The 20,714-nt window shown below is 41.0% G+C and overlaps 1 protein-coding gene across 7 annotated transcripts in view; it reads right to left on the reverse strand.

Moving 5' to 3' along the window:
* ppm1ba (protein phosphatase, Mg2+/Mn2+ dependent, 1Ba) overlaps positions 1-20,714 on the reverse strand; it is a 158,463-nt gene that overhangs the window by 74,712 nt on the left and 63,037 nt on the right. For 4 of the 7 annotated variants that reach the window (XM_048535876.2, XM_048535877.2, XM_048535874.1 and 1 more), the window contains exon 2: positions 3,453-4,309. In XM_048535876.2, the coding sequence (XP_048391833.1) occupies positions 3,453-4,298 (846 nt within the window). In that variant the 5' untranslated portion in view covers positions 4,299-4,309. Of the gene's footprint in view, positions 1-3,452; positions 4,310-9,344; positions 9,666-12,980; positions 13,264-20,714 lie in introns of those variants that run through there. The other 3 variants (XM_048535871.2, XM_048535872.1, XM_048535873.2) reach the window with 2 other exon arrangements.

A 20,714-nucleotide genomic window follows, 5' to 3' on the forward strand; every position in this document is an offset into this window, starting at 1 on the left:
AATTTGCAACCTACTCAAGTGGTAGCACACTCAACCTGAGCTTGCGGATTAAAGACGCTCTTTGGGATTTGAGCGCAAAAATCTAAAGAGACACTGTTGAAGGTGCCTTCTTTCAGATGAGACAGTAAATCAAGTGTGCGCTCCTTCTCCTATTCAACAGTTATCCCTCAAATCAACATTACAACTGGTGATGTGGTCATTATCGGTGCTTGCTGTGTGTAAGTTAACCTCCAGGTTTTGTACACTACAACAGGTGAACACACTCAAAAATATATAATCAACCGACTGTAAATCATAGGTACAGAGCACAAAGAAATCAAAACCAAATTTGTTTCTATGTTCACAACCCACCAAAAGAGATCATTTAATGAACCAGACAGTAGTATTTCATTTCTCACATTAACCAGCTTACTTCTGAGCAAACTTTCTAATTTGGCTCAAGTAGACAATTATGCATTGTGGATTCATGGTTAATCGTAAGTGACCTTAAACTATGCTTACATCTATCATCATTATTGCAGCAGTGGAATCGGCCTACAACAGATTAAACCCAGTATCTAGAATGAGCAACAACACAATCTGTTGTGACATATAAAATACCAGAAATGATTGGGCTTCAGTTTTACGACTTGAAGTGACTGCTGACAAATTTTTTTAAATAAGATAAGCTAAGAGGTCTAATTTTATGAAAATATCACCTTTTGCATTTGACAGATTTTACAACACAGTGCAATAGTCTTAAAAATTTCATTTGAACAAAGCAGTAAGGAAATGTCATTTGGATGTGCTCAGGGCCCTTTGCTTTTGAGCCCAACGTTTGGTAACAGAATTATGGTTCCGCATTTTCTAATCTCAAGATCTTCAAAGGATATTTGACAGTTTCTCTCAATTATTTCTTTCTTATTTGAAGATATTGACTTGCACAACGATCAATTCCTAAATGTTTATTACTATACCTAACAGATAGTTTACCAGGTGAGATACAAAACTGTGAAAGGCTGCAAATAATTCAATGGAATGGGGCATCACAACAATCATGATGCTGTTTTCATTTACATTTTTCAGAAGTAGTCAATGAATAACTATTAAAAACAAGTGTCCAGGCTGATTTTCTTTCTATTTCTGTACAATTTGACTGAAATTTTTGTCCATTTGAGATTAACTAACACAGTGGACTAAAGTTCAATCACATACAAGTTGGGGCCCATATTATTGCCAATGAGGCAATGTAATGCCAAGATGGCAAGACTGACATGATGATGGATGGAGAAATTGGGTCAGAATTCTCTTGAGTTTCAAAGAACCAGATGTGATCCCACAATCTCATAAAATACATTAAGGGCTATACAGGGTAGATACAGATATGCTGTTCCCCAGGTTGAGAAGTCTAGAATCATGGAAAACAATTTCAAAATAACTTGAGAGATAGTAAGAACTGCAGATGCCGGAGAATCTGAGATAACAAGGTATGGAACTGGATGATCACAGCAGGCCAGGCAGCATCAGAGGAGAAGGAAAGCTTGTTTTGGGTCTGGACCCTTCTTCAGAAATGAGGGAGGGGAAGGGGGCTCCGAAATAGAGAGCTGGGTTGGTGATGATAGAAGGTGGATAGAGGAGCAGATAGGAGGAGAGAAGACGCACAGGTCAAGGAGGCGGGGACGAAGCCAGTACAGGTGAGTGTAGGTGGGGAGTTGGGATGGGGGTTGGTCAGTGAGGTGAGAGAAGCAGATAGGTGGGAGAAAAGACCACAGGTCAAGGAGACGGGGATGAGAGGGGCTGGTCTTGGGATGAGGTCGGGGGTTGGGAGATGTTGAAGCTTGTAAAGTCCGTTTGAGACCACTGGGGTGCTGGGTTCCCAAACGGACTATGAGGTGCCATTCCTCCAGCCTTCCAATGCCATCGTTGTGGCACTAGAGGAAGCCTAGGATGGACATGTCGTTCAGGGAGTGGGAATGGGAGGTGGTAGTTTGTGACTGGGAGGTGTTGACGTTTGTCATAAACCAAGCATAGGCGCTCCAAAAAGCGGTCTCCGAGCCTCCACTTGGTCTCCTTGATATAAAGGAGGCCACATCAGGAACAGCAGATACAATATACCACATTAACGGATGTGTAGGTGAACATCTGTTTAACATGGAAGGTTTTCTTGGGGCCTGGGATGGAGGTGAGGGGGGGAGGTGTAGGGTCAGGTGTGGCGCCTCCTGCAGTTGCAGGGAAAAGTACCGGGGATGATGGTGTTAGTAGGGAGTGTGCAGCAGAGGAGGGAGTTGTGGGGAGAGCAGTCCCTCCAGAAGGCTGATAGAAGGATGGGAAGGGAAATATATCCTTGGTAGTGGGGTCAGACTGCAGGTAGTGGAAGTGGCAGAGAATGATGTGTCTGAGGTTGATGGTGTGTTACATCAGGACAAGGGGAATTCTGTCTTTGTTCTTATTGTGGGGAGGGAGCTGGAGGAGTGAGGTGCAGGAAACGCAAGAGATGCGGTCGAAGACATTTTCAACCACTGTGGAGGGAAAATTGAGGTCCTTGAAAAACGAGGACATCTGAGATGTCCGGGAGTGGAAGGCCTCATCTTGGGAACAGATGCGGCGGAAGCGAAGGAATTGGGAATAGGGGATAGCATTTTTGCAGGAAGACGGATGAGAGGAGGTGTATTCTAGGTAGCTGTGGGAATCGGTGGGCTTGAAACAGATATCAGTTTCCAGGTGATTACCAGACACAGAGACAGAGGGGTCCAGGAAGGAGAGAGAAGTATCAGTTGGACCACGTAAACTCAAGGTTGGGGTCGAAGGTGTTAGTAAAATGGATGAGCTGTTCGAGCTCTTCGTGGAGTTCTGAAGAAAGGTCACTGGACTCAAAACATTAACTCTGTTTCTTTCTCCACAGATGCTGCCTGACCTGAATTTTTCCAGCAATTTATGATTTTGTTTATAAAATGAAATATATTCAATATTAGTATGTTAGCTTACTGTTTGGTATCCTAGACAAAAGATAACTTAAACAGGTTTAAAAATCATAAATGTAGCAGGTATAACCAACCTTCAGGTTTGCTTAACACTTTGGACAAACAGACAGCCTTTAACTTTTAAACTGGAAATTAGGCCAAAATTTTTTTTTAAATTCTATCAATATGTTACATCAGCAAACCCAGTTCCGAACTACCTTGAGGTGTTCTGCATTGATTAAAAAGCCTGATACATAATGCATACAGATACTAATTAGTAACAAAACCATGAGAGTTATTAGTGAAAGGACATATGGGGTTAATCACAAAACACTGAATTTACTTGGCTTTGATTCAGAAACATGGAGCAATAACACCATGCACATTATAGAAGTTAAATGGGGAACCACATTTTCTTTCAACAGTGAACATCAGTAATTCAATCCATATCACATCAAAATGCAAGATGGTTAATTCAAAACAATTCATAACAAAATACAGTATATTAACTACCTTGTGTAAGCAGGTGTCCACCACCCAGTTGCAGACTTTCTCAAGATCATCCGTTATCTCTAGTCTAGATCTAGCGAACTCACAGAGCTCCTCATTGGACATCACATCCCAAATGCCATCACATGCCAGTATAATAAACTCATCTTCTTCTGCTCTAAGAATCTCATATACTTCAGGCTCTGGAGATACCAGCTGCTCTGTAGGCCCCTTCCCATCGACACACTTGTAATCATAGTCCCCTAGTGCTCGTGACACAGCTAGTGACCCATTAACTCGCTGGATCATTACACTGCCCCCTGCATTCTGGATCCGCTCTTTCTCCCTTGGGTTGCAAGGCTTATGATCCTGTGTTGAAAAGCAAAGTTGTGCGTTTCTGTACAGAACAGCTCTTGAATCGCCACAGTTGATAAAGTATATGTGCTCAGGGGAGATCAAGACTGCTACCGCTGTCGACCCACTCCTGTCCATGCCATTTCTCAGCTCTGAAAAATTACGCATGTACTCATCAATTTTCAAAAATCCAGTTCTGATACCACTCTTGACATGTTCTATGGTAGGTTCAATGGGGTACCCAGACACATTTGTGCCTCTGAAGTCTTCATTACTTGTTATGTGTTCAAGTAAATGCTTTGAGCAGTAGTTTGCCACACGAGAGCCTGCATGACCATCATATACTGCGAAGAAGGACCATGTGTCCAAACCTTGAGGAATGCCAACAATGGCTGTGTGAGCATCTTCCATCTCCACTCTCCAACCCTGCATGCTGCTAAGGCCATATCGCAAGTCATTCCCTGCACCATGTGCATTATGTTTCTCTGTTTTTGGTTTATCCAAAAATGCACCCATTCTGCACTTTCCTGAAAGAAAACAAGAGACACACAAATAACGAGTTATTTGGAACATAAAAGTCATGAACAAAATGCTTCAACTGGGAAAATACAGCACAGGACCAAAGGTAAAAGATTTGTATTAAACCTGACTTCATTGTCTCTGTAAGCAAATGCTAACATTTGTTTGCTGGTATAATAATAAAAAAAGCAACAGAAAATATTTCCACGTAAAACAGGATCAAATGCAACTTCCCAGTTTCCAAAATTCTCCTTATAATGAAGCAGAAATCCATTTGTAAATTTGAAGTCACTATAGAATAAAGTTACAAAGTAATTGCTACGCTCACAAGTTTTCAACTAAATTTCCATGACAAAAAGAGAACATTTATAAGATCACAGAATCTCAAACACATGAATAACAAACTGGAATAAACCAACAAGGACTCAATTTTGCGAGAGTGAGAAAAAAAAAAATCAGCATTGCTTGCAAATTTAATATTTCTGAGGCTTGTGTAAATCTTGACCGCATAGTTGGCAGGGAAGCTAACAATATGTAATAATTAATTCTGCACATTCAGAGCAATGATCTTTTAAAGAGCATTTCCTTTAGAATTCTTGAAAATGTTTTTACCTAATTCTCGATCACGGTGAAAAACAAGTTGAATATTTTGATGTAACTGCCTGAAAAGCCCAAGTCACTCAGTCATAATATTCACATATTTGAACCTTAAATTGATGAAATGTTAAGTGATTGGGTTCATTTCATTGAACGAGTTCAAACGTCTTAACTCTACATAGCCAGTTCCTGCTATGAGGCCAATAACAGTATTCTAATCAGAACTACAATAAATAACATTCCTCATCTCCTCTGTGATGTGATTTATTAAAGTTCCACTTTTCTTCTGTCTTATGAAATGGAGCATATTGCCATAAGGTCAGACAAATTGGCACACAAACTTCAAATTATTCCTGTAGAACTTCCTCTGAATTCAATACTATAGTAGAAGATTTACAGGAATAAACTTGAGATCCATAATTATATCTCTAATTCTTTGTAAACATCTACCTTAGTAGTGTAAAATAAAGTAGAGCGGATGCTGGAGATCTGAAACAAACAACAACAGAAATTGATGGAGAAACTCAGGTCTAGCAGCATCCGTAGAAAGGGATCACAGGACTCAAAGTGTTAACTCTGTTTCTCTCCACTGACGCTGCCGGATATACTGAGTTTCTACATCAGCAGTATAACATGATACCTAGGAAGGAAAACAACTGATCTAAACTAATTGTGAATGACAAAACCATTGTGATTCAGTAGAAACACATGTAAGTTGTAATGTTAATATCTGAAAATGTCAGCTCTCAAGTGCTAGAAACTGATTCAAAATTTGACTAACGGTTGTAATTTTGTAAAATCTAAAACATGGATTGATAAATTGATATGACCCCTGTGCACACTCACTGTGGAAGGAGCAAATCCATTATATATGTGGCCTCCCAAGGTCCTCACTAATACAAATGCATATCTCAAGTCAAATTGATTCACTTCACAAGGTATCAAGAAACAGATGAAGACACTTGATAGTACAAAGGCAAAGGGCCTGACAACATTCCAGCAATATACTGAAGAACCGTGCTCAGAACAGGTGATGCTGGAGTCAGACTGTTACTGTACAGTGGTAACACTAGCACTGGCCCGACAATGTGGACAGTTTTCCCAGTTTACATCCCGACTACAAAACTAGGACAAAACCAACCAGCCTATAACCATCCTACCTGTATATTCGTGAGCAAAATGACAGAACAGATCTTCAACCCCGGTATCAAGCAGCACTACTTCTAACTAATCCACATACGATGCTCAGTTTGGGTTCCGAGGCAACTTGGCTTAGGTCATGACTGCCTTGGTCCAAACGTGGACAGAAGTACTGAACTCCAGCGGCGAGATGAACGTGACTGCCCTTGACATCAAGACATAATTAGTACACCGTGGCATCAAGGAGTGCTAGCAAAATTGCAATCAATGAGAACCGGGGGTATACGTGCCACTTGTTACAGTGAAACCTAGTACAAAGAAAATGGTCGCTGTTGTTGGAGATCATCTCAGCTCCAGAACTCTCTGCAAGTGCACTTCAGGGTACTGTCCTGGTCAAAATCATCTTGTACTGGTTCATCAACAATCTTCTCATAACTGTTGTGACAAGCATGGGGATATCTACTAATGATTGCACAATGTTAAGTATCATTTGCAGCTGCTTAGATACTGAAACAGTCCATACCCAAAAGTAGCACGGCGTGGACAACTTTCAAGCCTAGGCTTGTAAGTGAGAAGTGACACAAGTCCAGTTAACAGCCACTGCCAACAAAAGAGAATGCAACCCTCTTCCCCTTAACATTCAGCAGCATTTCAATTGCTGAATCTCCCACTAACATCTATGAGTTTATCTATATCCACAAACTGAAATGCATCTGACAAATACTGTGGTTACTAGAACAGGCCAGAGGCTGAGGACTACGCAGCAAGTAACTCACTTGACTTCCCAAAGCTAATCCCTTGGCTAAAATGGCAGATTTGCCCAGATAAGTGCAGGTGCAACAACATTCAAAGCTTGCCACCACCTAGGAGAAAGCAACAACTCGAGCACACCTCAACCACCACCTTCTACGTTCACACCCTCCACCAATGTACAGTGACAGCATTATGTACCAATAAGATATGCTGCAGTAACTCACCAAAGTATGTTCCAGGCCTGCAAGCTACCACTGTACCATCTGGAAGAAGTAGATACATGGGACACCACAATGTGTAAGTTCCCTTCAAGCCACACACCACCCTGACTTCGAATTAAATCACCAAATGTTGTCACTGTGTCAAATTCCGAGAGCTCCCTTCCAATAGCACAGTGAGTGTGACTTCACCACAACTACAGTAGATCACTAACTTCACAGGCAATTATGCAATAATCGCTTACCTAGCTTATAACTCCCAAACTGTGCATAAATGATGATTTGTCATCAAATTTAACAATCTGAATTAGTAACGGACAACTCATTTTATTTCTTTTGCCAATGAAGGTATAATGTGAACCACCGTTACATCAAAATTAAGCCGCACAAAGTAGCATCTCAAATAGCTTCATATGCAAATAGTTTGCAAGACTCTAACGAAGCTGAAGTTGAGCTCCTCAACCTAGTTATTTTGCTTTTTATGTTTTGCAAAATAGAGATTGACTAATTTAGGAGAAAAAATATTACAGCTACTCATTGAAGGCCTCGGTTTTTAATCGCCCTTTCATAAACATTAATACAGTTTAGAAATTTTTTTAAAACTACATATAACAGATGTGAGCGTTTTGACAGAATGGTTATAACCACTTCACTTAAAATTAGCATAGTCTAAGCAATTGAATTTTCATACCTATCTTTCAGGAAATTTCCAACTTCATCCTTCACCTACTGAAACAGCAGTCAGGCACATCTGTAAAAGCACCTTTGACAACGTAACCTTGCAGGATGCTCTAAACGGTCCTTTGCCATCCATAATTCAGCACTTTACTGCCAGCTACTAAGCTATTTCTACCATTTCTAACACTATGATCCAGCCCAGGTGTTAGTAAATTTGAACTATTTTCAAGAATTATTTATACTGGCGAACTTAACTTGTAAAGATATACCTCTTCCTTTCCTTCTCATGCCCTGCTTGAGAACTTCAAGTAGTTTAGGTTAATAATATAATGCAGCATGAACAAGACTGACTCACATGTTAAATCTAAGATCGATCTGCATGTTCAAGTGAAGCTAATAAATTCCCAGGGTACTTTTCCACAACACAACGTTTAGTAAGTTTTCCTTGTGAGACATATTCCAGACAATTTACACCTCAAAAAAAAAAGCTAGGTATTTATTTTGCATGCTGTTGAGGAATTTACAATGTGCAAAATAATTTTACAAGTGGTACAAAGGCTCTAAAAGGGGCATCGCATGGATGTAAAACTTCAAGTCTTATCCAACAGTTCCTTCTTCTAACCACAAGAGGAACAGCAAATCAGTGATGAACTGCAGCAAGTCAGCAAAACATCTGGACAATCAACAGGGGCAAAACAAGTTGACACCCATACCTAAGATAAATTAAAGATGCAGTGACTGCTTGATGATGCTTTCACTGAGAGCACAGAAGTGAGGAACAATACACTGAATTTCCACCCAGCCATCACATCTACATGCATAATGTTACTCCAATCCAGTGGTATGCTTTCAAATCCATACTTTTGCAGCAACAGATTGATACTTGATAACTAAAAGGCATGAAAGGCTATGGTTAGATGGAAATATTGAGTAATCATATCAGTCACTGTGATAAGCCAAATGGCCTACTCTTGTTCTTAATTCCCATATTCTCATGTTCTATTGCAAGTCCTACTTTTGCGGGCGTCCCCAACTTGAAAATTCATGATTTGTACAATGCTTTCATTCTGAATAAATTTTATCAGCTAAGCAACTCTATCCTATTGGTTTACAAACACAATTTTCAAAGCCATTTAAACAGAAATAATAAGAACTAATTTAAAAACTGCAAATGAAAACAATTTGCTTGATGCAACTGCCATAAGTATCCACTATTTGTTCAGGTAACTTACTACTTTAAGAACTCTCTCTTGCGAATTATTAGGGCACTGTAAGTAACTAGCGAGGGCACTACTGACCGCTTGGATTTATTCTGACATAAACAAGTTAACAACCTGCTTATTTGAAACTGAAAATAAAACACATGAAGTACTTTACTTTGATCAACACCAACCCCCACCCCATGATTTTATTTTCTTCATCAGTCCAGTTTCTCATCTAGCCTGCCATCTCACCCCCTACTTCCTTTGGTTGTCTCCAGATTCATATTTTTGACATTTATTTTATATGTGATCTCTTTCCTTACCACTCCCCACTAAACACGAACTAACCACCCGTTTCGGGATTTTTTCAATGTATAATTCTGGCTCCTAACACGATTTGTGTTCAAAGTCCCAAGATTAACAAAAACAAATAAGACAACACAGTGCAAACGAACCGCGTGAAAAATCGGTGAGACACTCGTCCACTGTTTCTTCAGCGTTGAAGTAACGCGCTCGACCCTTAGCGACTGGTTAAGGCGCAGGTAAGGCCCAGGCTTTAAGCAGGGCCTAGGTCGTCATTTCCCGCTCGGTCGCTGCCATTTCACCGCGGTCCTAGCGCCCGACAAGTAACAAAGTCAAACACTTTTTTCAAAACACGACTTCACAATAAGTTGCAAAATCAGTCAGTCAGTTACACTGTCATAAGATATGAACTAAGTATCCCCAACTCGTCTAAGACATGCCCTCGACCTTTCCATTTCTAACCGTCCTGTTCCCCACTGCAAGTCAAGAGCACATCTGACCGCCGTCGGGGGCTTTGGGATAAAAATATCACGCCCCAAATATATCACACAGTTCAATTCAAAAGGAAATGTCACTAAACACCAAAATTTCGTGAAAGCTACTTCCATGAACGGGGAAGACGCTTCTGAGACTATCAACAGTAAAATCTCGAGCACGATATTCTCACTGGCAATCTCCCGAATTCCACTTCGTGGAATACCTAATTTGGCTTTCTTCTTTATACCGTGTATCATGTAACATAACGTTCACTGATGAGCCGGTTGCAGCAAAAGCCCATTTAAAAGAACCATTCATCAGAAGAGCAAAATGAGTATATATACGTTGGTCATCCGCGTCAATGCCACCGTAAGGCAAAAAACGTGCAGTATTAGAACTGTGCAGCATCACTGCCATATCAAATGTGCACTAAGATTTTCGAAGTTCTCCTCTTTTCGTACTCTCAAGAAAGATTTCAATTTTTTGGCGAAGCTTGCAGAGCATACGTTATAATTTGAAATTGTGCATATTTTCTTAAAATAGAAATACAAGATGCATGTAACTCAGCAAATTAGGCTCCAAAATGTCTTAGGTACATGTTTTTACGTCAAACCAACTGTGTTTCAAACACACGAATTGAGTGTATTGTATCCAAGTGATTTGCTTCCTAAATTACAAAGCATTTCACAAAAGTTTCAATTTTTTTGTCCATTTCATGCCTAAGATGGAGGCAGCTCAACAGGCTCATCCATGCTGTCCATGTTTTTCTTCTTTCCCCTCTTCTTTACTCGTTTTCCTCTTTTTTGGTTTGTTTTTCCCTACTTTCTTACCTTCCAAAGAAAGTTCAGTTGAGGAGGCGGTGGCAGCAATGGCATTGCAGCTTCATCAGGTCTGGAGCATGGCAACGGCTGAGGCCTGCTGCGGAACTTCAACACTGGAGATTGAGCCCAACATTGGAACAGTGAGCTCAATGCAGCACTGACAGAGGTTGCCTGGCATCTGTGGCAGCAGCTAGTACAGGCAGTCAAAAGTGTTCACACAGAGCAGACCAAACTGAAAGAGATTGAGCTCTCATAGAGAGTGCAAGTCCAGCATGGCTAAGCACTGAGCAAAGACTGCTGAACTTTTCACTTAATTTCTTTATTTTTGTACTAATAAGGATTGCAATATTTAACACGGTACCTAAAATTTTGTACTGAAGTACCTTTGTACCTACGATGATGACGGAAATGGAGACACTCTGTACACTGTTCACTATATTCATATTCTGTACTTGAATACAAATGACAATAAAATCTAATTCTCAATTCTAATACTTCCCTTAACCTCAAAAAGAAGCAAACACTGCATACATACACCATTTTTTAAAAAAGAACTGAACATCAGAAGTTATACGCGCTTCAAAAAATACCAGATAAGTATTTTCCATTATTACTTTAATTGCAATACAGATTTACTTGCCTCTGCATCTTAGATTTCCAATAATCCAACACGTTTACAGCTGTAATACTGGATTACAAATTAGATACGAAATACAGATTCATCCTCTTAACTAAGTTCTACAAATGTTCATCAGCTTTATTTTAAACATGTAAATGAAAGAATAAAGGCATAGTAATTTGCAAAATAGGAATTTAAAGAGCACCAGCAAACTAAGTAGGGAAACTGAATGCAGTAATTAAAACTGAGAACAAAAGGCAGGATAACATCGGCAGATATTGAACTCTGCACAGTTGGTTGGAGGAACAAAGGAACTAACCCTAACTATTCAAAAATAACATCAGGGCAATCACCATTCAACCTAAGGAGCGTTCCCTGCAATTCCATATGATCAGGGGTGATCAAACAATGTTACCCTGCCTGTATCCATAACCCTGTATGCCACTGGTAGTCAGAAATCTAGCAAACCCAGCTCTGTAATAGAGAATTCCAATAGTTCAAAACCCTTTTAAATAAAATAATTTCTTACACGGGAATTAAGCAGGATGCCCCTTAAAATTAAAAGTCTAGAGTTAATGAGCACAGGACACATTTTACCTGTAGCTTTCCTGTCTATCCCTTTAAGAAATTTGTAGGTTTTGATAAGATCATCTTTCCTTCTATGAAACTCAAGAGAACACAAACCCAATTTGCTCAGTCTCTCTTAGTAGGACAGTCCCAACATCCCAGGAAAAAAAGCTTGGTGAACTTCTGTTGCACTGACTCAACAGCAATTACTTCTTTCCCCTAGATAAGCAGACCTAAACTGTATACAGTCCTCAAGGTGTTGATTTCCAAGATCATATACAACAGAAGCAAAACTCGAGTACTCCTGTACTCAAAACCTCTCACAATAAGGCTAACATTCCATAAGCCTTCCTAACACCTTGCTGTATCTGCATATTAGACTTGTGCAATTTGTCAACATGGGCACCCAAGTCCCTGAGTGCATCTATACTTTCGAACCTCTTACCATTTAAGTTACATTCTACATATTTACTTCTGCTATCAAAGTTGATATCTCATATTTTGCCACATGCTATTCCATCTGTCATGTTCTAGCCCATTCACTAATTCTGTCCAAATCCATTTACATCCATTGCTGTCCAGCCATCTTACATCATCTTCAAAACAAACATTCCTACTAACCTTTGTATCATCAGTAAATTTGCAAGTATTTAATTTGGTCCCCACCTCAAAACCACTGAGTTATATTTTGAACAGCTGGGGCCCCACGTACTGGTCTTTGCTGTGCTGGCCACAGCCTGCCAATGCAAGAATGACCCATTTATTTCTACTGGTTTGTGTCTGTTAGCCCATCTTTGACCCATACCAGTATATGCCCTCCAAACCCATGTGTCCAATTTTTCTAGAGATAATAGGAACTGCAGATGCTGGAGGATCCGAGATAACTAAGCGTAGAGCTGGATGAACACAGCAGGCCAAGCAGCATCTTAGGAGCACAAAAGCTGATGTTTCCGGCCTCAACACTTCATCCGAAACATCAGCTTCTGAGCTCCTAAGATGCTGCTTGGCCTGCTGTGTTCATCCAGCTCGACACTTTGTTGTCTAATTTTTCTAACCAGTTTCCTGTGGGGAATTTCATCAGAAGATTCTGAAAATCTAAGTCCACATCCATAAATTCTATTTCATCAAATTTGAAAGTAAGATCTTCAAAAAAATATTTGATGAATTTTGTCAAACACTATTTCCCATCCACAAATTCATACTGACTTTGCCAATCAGATCATCAATCAGGTGTCTATATCATCCTTCATAATAAATTCTAGCCCTTTCCTGATGACTGATAAAAGACCATTAGTCGGTGTTACCTGTTTTAATCTCTCATTTCCTTCTTAAATTGCGGTGACATTTGCTACCTTCCAAAGCACAGGAGCCTTTCCAGTATCTGCAGAAGTTTAGAAGATAATCAATGCAGCGAAGACGCCTATTGGTACCTCCTTCAAAGTTCTGGGATGAAGGACATCAGGTCTTGAGGCTTCATCAGCTTTTCGCCCTACTACAATCTCCAGCATAATCTTATTCACGCCAATTTTCTTCAACTCCTCTCCCTAGCCACTTGGATCTCTAGTTCTGGGAGATTTCGGATATCTTCTTCAATGGAAACAAAAACAAAGTAATCATTTAGCTTCTCTGTTGTTTCTCAGTTCCCTAATAAAAATTTTCCTGACACTGCCTGCCCCACAGTCATTTTAGCCAAACGTTTCCTTTTTATATACCTATAGAAGTTCTGACAGTCTTTTTTTCATTTTAGTAGATTGCATTCATATTCCGTTCTCCCTTTCCTGATCTTTCTTGGCCCTCCTTTGCAGTATTCTTAAAAACTTCCCAATTCTCAGAATTACTGCTACTGCTGGCAACTTTGTAGTCCTTTTCCTTTTCCTTTTATATAATCCTGAACTCAGTTAGCCACAGTTGACCAACCATTTTTGAGTTTATGTACCTTGAGGGAATGTACAGTTGCTTTGTTATAATTACAGACTCAGTACAGTCATGCCTTTTAAAGTATTTTCCCCAGTCTCCCTCAGTCAACTGATGCTTCATGCCTTCATAATTTTGTTTTTTCAATTTTAACACCCTTGATCAGACTGAACTACTTCACTTTCAAATATAATGTAAAAGTTTACTAGATTGTGATCACAGATCTCTGGTTGTCCATTACAAGGTTGTTAATTAGCCCATTTTATTATATAATATTCAAATTCAAATAGCATGTCCTCCAGTAAGTTCCTCAGCACACTGCTCCAGAAAATCATCCTCCACAGCTTCAGTCTACCCAGTCTATATACAGATTGAAATCATCCACGATAACGGTGTTGTTCATGCTACAAGCTTCTCTCATCTCCTCATTAATGTCATGCCCCACGATACTATTACAATTTGGTTGCCTGTAAATAACACTAACCCACATCTGCTGTCCCCCTATCATTTCTCAGTTTCACTTAAACATATTCCACACATTGTCCATTACGCATACACTGATCCCATTCCTTATTGTCAGTACAACTCCACCTCCTTTTCTTTCTTGTTTATTATTCATAAGCATCAAATTTCTTGAAAATTCAGCTCCTGGTCATGGTCACCATGCAAGCATATTTCCACTATGGCAATGAGATCATATCCAATTATCTGTGTGGCACCTAAAGATAATCTATCTTGTTGAAAATGCTGCATGCATTCAAATAAAATGACTTTAACTTTGTCTTTTAACATCATTCCACTTGCAAAGCATACTCTATGTTTTCCTTTGTTTCTCCTGTCTTCTGGTCTTTTCTAACACATTTTTGTCAAGCTAAGGGCATAATTAACAAATAGACTGCAAAAGAATACATTGAGGAAATAAAGGAAACCAAGGTAAGACTCATGTTAAGGATACAGTACAGACCAAATAGTAAGAACAATTTTGCAGGCAAATCTATGGAATAATCAAAATAAAACACTCAAGTAAAGTAATCTGCCAAGAGTAAGCCTGAAATGTGATTAATTTTTACAATATTCACCAAAGTGGTGAGTGGCCCAACATACAATGAACCCAAGGAGGACAGGAATAGTGTCTCTTTTGCTACACTCAGGAATAAGAAATGGATCACAGCTGACAAGTGAAACAAGCACAGAAGAAGGAATAATGATCACAAAATCATAAAGGTTTTTGGTAATAATTAAAAATATACAGGTAAACCTAAGAAATATATAACAGAACAACATTCGATGAAGAAATGAGGATATAAATAAACTGAAGAAAAAGAAATTGGAGAAAAGCTAGGTGAACAGCAAACAATATTTAAAAGGGTGATCAGAGATAATGGGAACTGCAGATGCTGGAGAATCCGAGCTAACAAAGTGTGGAGCTGGATGAACGCAGCAGGCGAAGCACCATCTTAGGAGCCGATGTCCATTTCGAGCCCAACAACTCCCACAGCTACCTAGAATACGCATCCTTCCACCCACCTTCCTGCAAAAATTCAATCCCCTATTCCCAATTCCTTCGCCTCCGCCGCATCTGCTCTCAGGATGAGGCAGTCCACTCCCGTACATCCCAGATGTCCTCGTTCTTCAAGGACCGCAACTTCCCCCCTCACAGTGGTCAAGAATGCCCTCGATCGTGTCTCCTGCATTTGTCGCAACTCATCTCTCACACCACCCCCTGCAATAACTGCCGAAATAGAATTCCCCTAGTCCTCATATACCACCCCACCAACCTCTGGATACAACGGATCATCCTCCAACACGTCCGCCATCTACAATCCGACCCCACCACTAAAGACATTTTTCCATCCCCACCCTTGTCTGCCTTCCAGAGAAACCACTCTCTCTGCGACTCCCTTGTCCGCTCCACACTCCCCTCCAACCCTACCACACCCAGCACTTTCCCCTGCAACCGCAGGAAGTGCTACACTTGCCCCCACACCTCCTCCCTCACCCACATCCCAAGCCCCAAGATGACGTTCCACATCAAGCAGAGGTTCACTCGCACATCTACTAATGAGGTATACTGCATCCGCTGTACCCATTGTGGCCTCCTCTACATTGGGGAAACCAAGCGGAGGCCTGGGGACCACTTTGCAGAACACCTATGCTCAGTTTGCAATAAACAACTGCACCTCCCAGTCACAAACCATTTTAACTCCCCCTCCCATTCCTTAGACGACATGTCCATCCTGGGCCTCCTGCAGTGCCATAATGATGCCACTCGTAGGTTGCAGGAACAGCAACTCATATTCCGCTTGGGAACCCTGCAGCCCAATGGTATCAATGTGGACGTCACAAGCTTCAAAATCTCCCTTCCCCCGCCGCATCCCAAAACCAGCCCAGTTCGTCCCTGCCTCCCTAACCTGTTCTTCCTCTCATCTATCCCCTCCTTCCAACTCAAGCCGCACCTCCATTTCCTACCTACTAACTCATCCTGCCCCCTTGACCCCCGTCCTCCCCGGACTGACCTATCCCCGCCCTACCTCCCCACCTATACTCTCCTCTCCGCCTATCTTCTCCTCTATTCATCTTAGGTCCACCTCCCCTCTCTCCCTATTTATTTCAGAACCCTCTCCCCCTCCCTCATTTCTGATGAAGGGTCTAGGCCCAAAACGTCAGCTTTTGTGCTCCTAAGATGCTGCTTGGCCGGCTGTGTTCATCCAGCTCCACACTTTGTTGTCTCTAATATTTAAAAGGGACAGAGCTGAGGAGAGACAAAGATAAAATTTAATCTAAAGAAAAAGCCTTAAAATAAAAAAAGTACATAAACAATAAATTAAGCCAGATGAAAATTAGATGAATGTTAAACACCCTGTTACTGAAAGAAGTCATCAAGTATTTATACACTTCTGACAAAAATGAGATGATAGATAGGGACAGGGCCACTAAAGGATGAGCAAGAGAAACAATGAAAGGATACTACTAAACTGGCAAAGATAAAAAGTAGGTATTTTGCCTCAGTTTTCATTGGGGAGACCAAGTGGATTGACAACAGTCGAGATAGAAGGGAAAAAATACAGTGCATATTTAAAACGAAATGCAAATCCACAGACTGAGTCGTTTGACTTGCTGATGCTCAAAGAAACTAGGAACAAGACCGTAGCAGCACAAACATCCATATATAAAATTCAACAGAAAAAAAGAATAGTCCCAGAGGATGGGCAAATAGCAAATACAGGGCAAATTTTGAGACACAGGCAGATCTAATTCAGCAAACATTTATTTTAAAAATCCATTAATAAGTCAAAGGAGTATTTGGAAGAAATTTCTTCCTACAAAAGTTTGAGAATGTGAAATTCTCAGCCACTGAACTGGTTGAGGTAGTACTGACAGAAAGGGAGGCTTGATGTCAACAGAAGGGAGAAGGAAAAGGAAAATGCTGATAGTGTGGGATAGATTAATTAGAATGTAAGACTTGTGTGCTAGATAAACAATGGCACTGATCAGTTGCGTCAAGTGACATTTTCTATGTAGAATCTACAGAACAATTGGATAATTAAACAATGGGCTGCAAAATTTCTCGTTCACTGTTATTTACATTGATTCATTCAAATTACATAAAGTGTTTGAAATACCAGTAATATACATACCCGTGTCACCACAGACAAAACCTTACCAATAATGACAAAGGTCATTAACTGAAAACATTAACTTTCCTTCCTGTTTCTGCAGGAATGGATACTACTGCCTGACTAGCTTAATGTTTCCAGAATATTCCATTCTTACTTCAAAATTCCAGCGTCTGAAATATTTTGCTTTTTTTTTTCATTTTTAATTTCTGGCTTTTCATTTTCTGTTTCTTGAAGTTGCTTGTTAGAAGCAAAACTGATTTTGCAAAGATGACAACATAATATTAAAAACAATTTGCTTCTTTAACATAAAAAAAATCTGGGAACATTTAAAAAATGTCACCAAGCCATCCAAGGATGTGTTAGGTTAGATGATATGGTCAAATGCTTGATTAAAAAGACAGATCTTAAGTAGTATGTGAAAAGGAGGAAAGCAAGGTAGACATGGAGATAATGGGAACTGCAGATGCTGGAGAATTCCAAGATAATAAAATGTGAGGCTGGATGAACACAGCAGGCCAAGCAGCATCTCAGGAGCACAAAAGCTGACGTTTCGGGCCTAGACCCTTCATCAGAGAGGGGGATGGGGAGAGGGAGCTGGAATAAATAGGGACAGAGGGGGAGGCGGACCGAAGATGGAGAGTAAAGAAGATAGGTGGAGAGAGTATGGGTGGGGAAGTAGGGAGGGGATAGGTCAGTCCAGGGAAGACGGACAGGTCAAGGAGGTGGGATAAGGTTAGTAGGTAGCTGGGGGTGCGGCTTGGTGTGGGAGGAAGGGATGGGTGAGAGGGAGAACCGGTTAGGGAGGCAGAGATAGGTTGGACTGGTTTTGGGATGCAGTGGGTGGGGGGGAAGAGCTGGGCTGGTTGTGTGGTGCAGTGGGGGGAGGGGACGAACTAGGCTGGTTTAGGGATGCAGTTGGGGAAGGGGAGATTTTGAAACTGGTGAAGTCCACATTGATACCATATGGCTGCAGGGTTCCCAAGCGGAATATGGGTTGCTGTTCCTGCAACCTTCGGGTGGCATCATTGTGGCAGTGCAGGAGGCCCATGATGGACATGTCATCTAGAGAATGGGAGCCTAGTTCGTCCCCTCCCCCCACTGCACCACACAACCAGCCCAGCTCTTTCCCCCCACCCACTGCATCCCAAAACCAGTCCAACCTGTCTCTGCCTCCCTAACTGGTTCTTCCTCTCACCCATCCCTTCCTCCCACCCCAAGCCGCACCCCCAGCTACCTACTAACCTCATCCCACCTCCTTGACCTGTCCGTCTTCCCTGGACTGACCTATCCCCTCCCTACCTCCCCACCTATACTCTCTCCACCTATCTTCTTTACTCTCCATCTTCGGTCCGCCTCCCCCTCTCTCCCTATTTATTCCAGCTCCCTCTCCCCATCCCCCTCTCTGATGAAGGGTCTAGGCCCGAAACGTCAGCTTTTGTGCTCCTGAGATGCTGCTTGGCCTGCTGTGTTCATCCAGCCTCACATTTTATTATCTTAGACATGGAGATGTGTAGGGCACAAATTCCAGGGCTTAAGGCTAGGCAACTGAAAGCAAGGCCACCATTGGTCAAATAATAAAACTGGGTATGATCAAAGCAGAGGCCAGAATATACAAGTCCAGATATCCTAGACAGCAGAGGCTGAAGAAATGACTAAAACTGGGAGTAGTAAAGCCAGGGACGGACTTTAAAGCAAGAACAAGAAGTTCGTGTTTGAACAGGAGCAAAGGCAGTGATAACAATATTAATAACTCCAAGTAATTATTGTTCAGGCGAGATCTTTATGAATTAGTCTCATGAAGGCCTGTATCACAGACAGAAGCCTCCAAATAAACATGCTGGGCAGAGTCAATTTCAGAATTTAAACCTTTATTGATTTGATATTGTTCATGAAAACGCAAACTTGTGACAATCCATGCTTTCTGGTTTCTTCACAATTCAAATGTTACATTAGTCCAGCAGTTAGAATTTTCTAGAACTTAAGTCAGGGTAAAACTTATTAATTATTATCATTAATTAACATTTTTTTAAGACACGAATTCTAAGATTTCTAAGATTCTTCACATACTTGCATTACATACCCACTAATTAGAAAAAAAATCACAAGTTAGAACTTATTCTATTAGAATTCAATTTTTCCAAGAAATACCCTTCACAAAAGTAATAAGGCGGTAAATTAGAAAACAATAGAAGGGTGCATGTTCAACATGAGGGAAACTTTGCCTTAGTGAGACAGAGGCCTCGTGAATATATGTGGACTTTAGGTTCAAAGTCAGTGATTGGGAGAAAAGAGCATCAAGTAAGGATTACCAATAAAATACACTGACTGGGGAGTTCACTGCGAGGCCAGAATGAAGTCCTTATTTATTATTTCCTCAGTCTCCAGCATGTGACTTCCAATTTTGGACAGTCAAAGGAGCAGGAAGTGGCATTGCTCAAAACTGCAAATTTTAAACCAGTACTGAGAGCACTGCATTGTTTTATCAAAATTATAACATTTACTGGTAGTGCCAACACTTACCGGGAATTGTAGGCTATACCAATTATTAATAAATAATGATTAATTAAAAATTAGGTGGCAGGGCAGGTGACATGTTGCAATTGCAGAACATGGGAGCTTCTTGATATTGAAACGAACTACAGCAAGTACATCCACAGCAAATGTTCGCAGGTTCAGGAACTACAGCTCAGAGCTATTGAGATGGAGGCTGAGCTGCAGAAAAATGCAGCACTGTCAAGGAGGGGAAAGTTAAGTGGACACTTCATTCCAGGAGATGGTCATACCCATTAGGGCAAGGGTCTTCTGATTTGGTCAGTGGTCAGGGAAGTGAGGGCGTGACAATAAATAAGGCATGTTAGGGATCCACAGGGCTGCAGCACAGGTCACCCAGAGTTGGCAGCTGTCCAACTGGTTTGAGTTCTCTCAACAAATTTGGATGAGAGTTCAGAGTTGATGTGTTAAGTGACCATGGCACTGCAGTAAAGAAGCTATCTGGAAGAGTGATCTTGTAAGAAGTGGGCAACAATAATAAGGGACAATATCATCAAATGATTAATGTTATTCTCTGCAGCGAAGAATGTGATTTCAGATGTCATATTGTTTACCCAGGGCCAATGTCCAGCTCTCAGTTGGAGCTTAGCTTGTAAGATAACAAAGTGTGGGGCTGGATGAACACAGCAGGCCAAGCAGCATTTTAGGAGCACAAAAGCCGACGTTTCGGGCCTAGACCTTTCCGAAACATCAGCTTTTGTGCTCCTAAGATGCTGCTTTGCCTGCTGTGTTCATCCAGCTCCACATTTTGTTATCTTGGATTCTCCAGCATCTGCAGTTCCCATTATCTCTGATCACAAGCTTAGCTTGTAGTTCAGGATGCAGACTTGCTCGCCAAGCCGGTGTGTTTGATTGCAGACGTTTCAATCACATTGCTAAGCAACATCATCAGAGCGCCTCTGGTGAAGCACTGGTGTTCTGTCCCACTGGCTTTTTATGTGCCTCAGTTTGCTG

This window comes from Stegostoma tigrinum, chromosome 9, assembly GCF_030684315.1.
Source record: "Stegostoma tigrinum isolate sSteTig4 chromosome 9, sSteTig4.hap1, whole genome shotgun sequence".
Classification (NCBI taxonomy): Eukaryota; Metazoa; Chordata; class Chondrichthyes; order Orectolobiformes; family Stegostomatidae; genus Stegostoma; species Stegostoma tigrinum.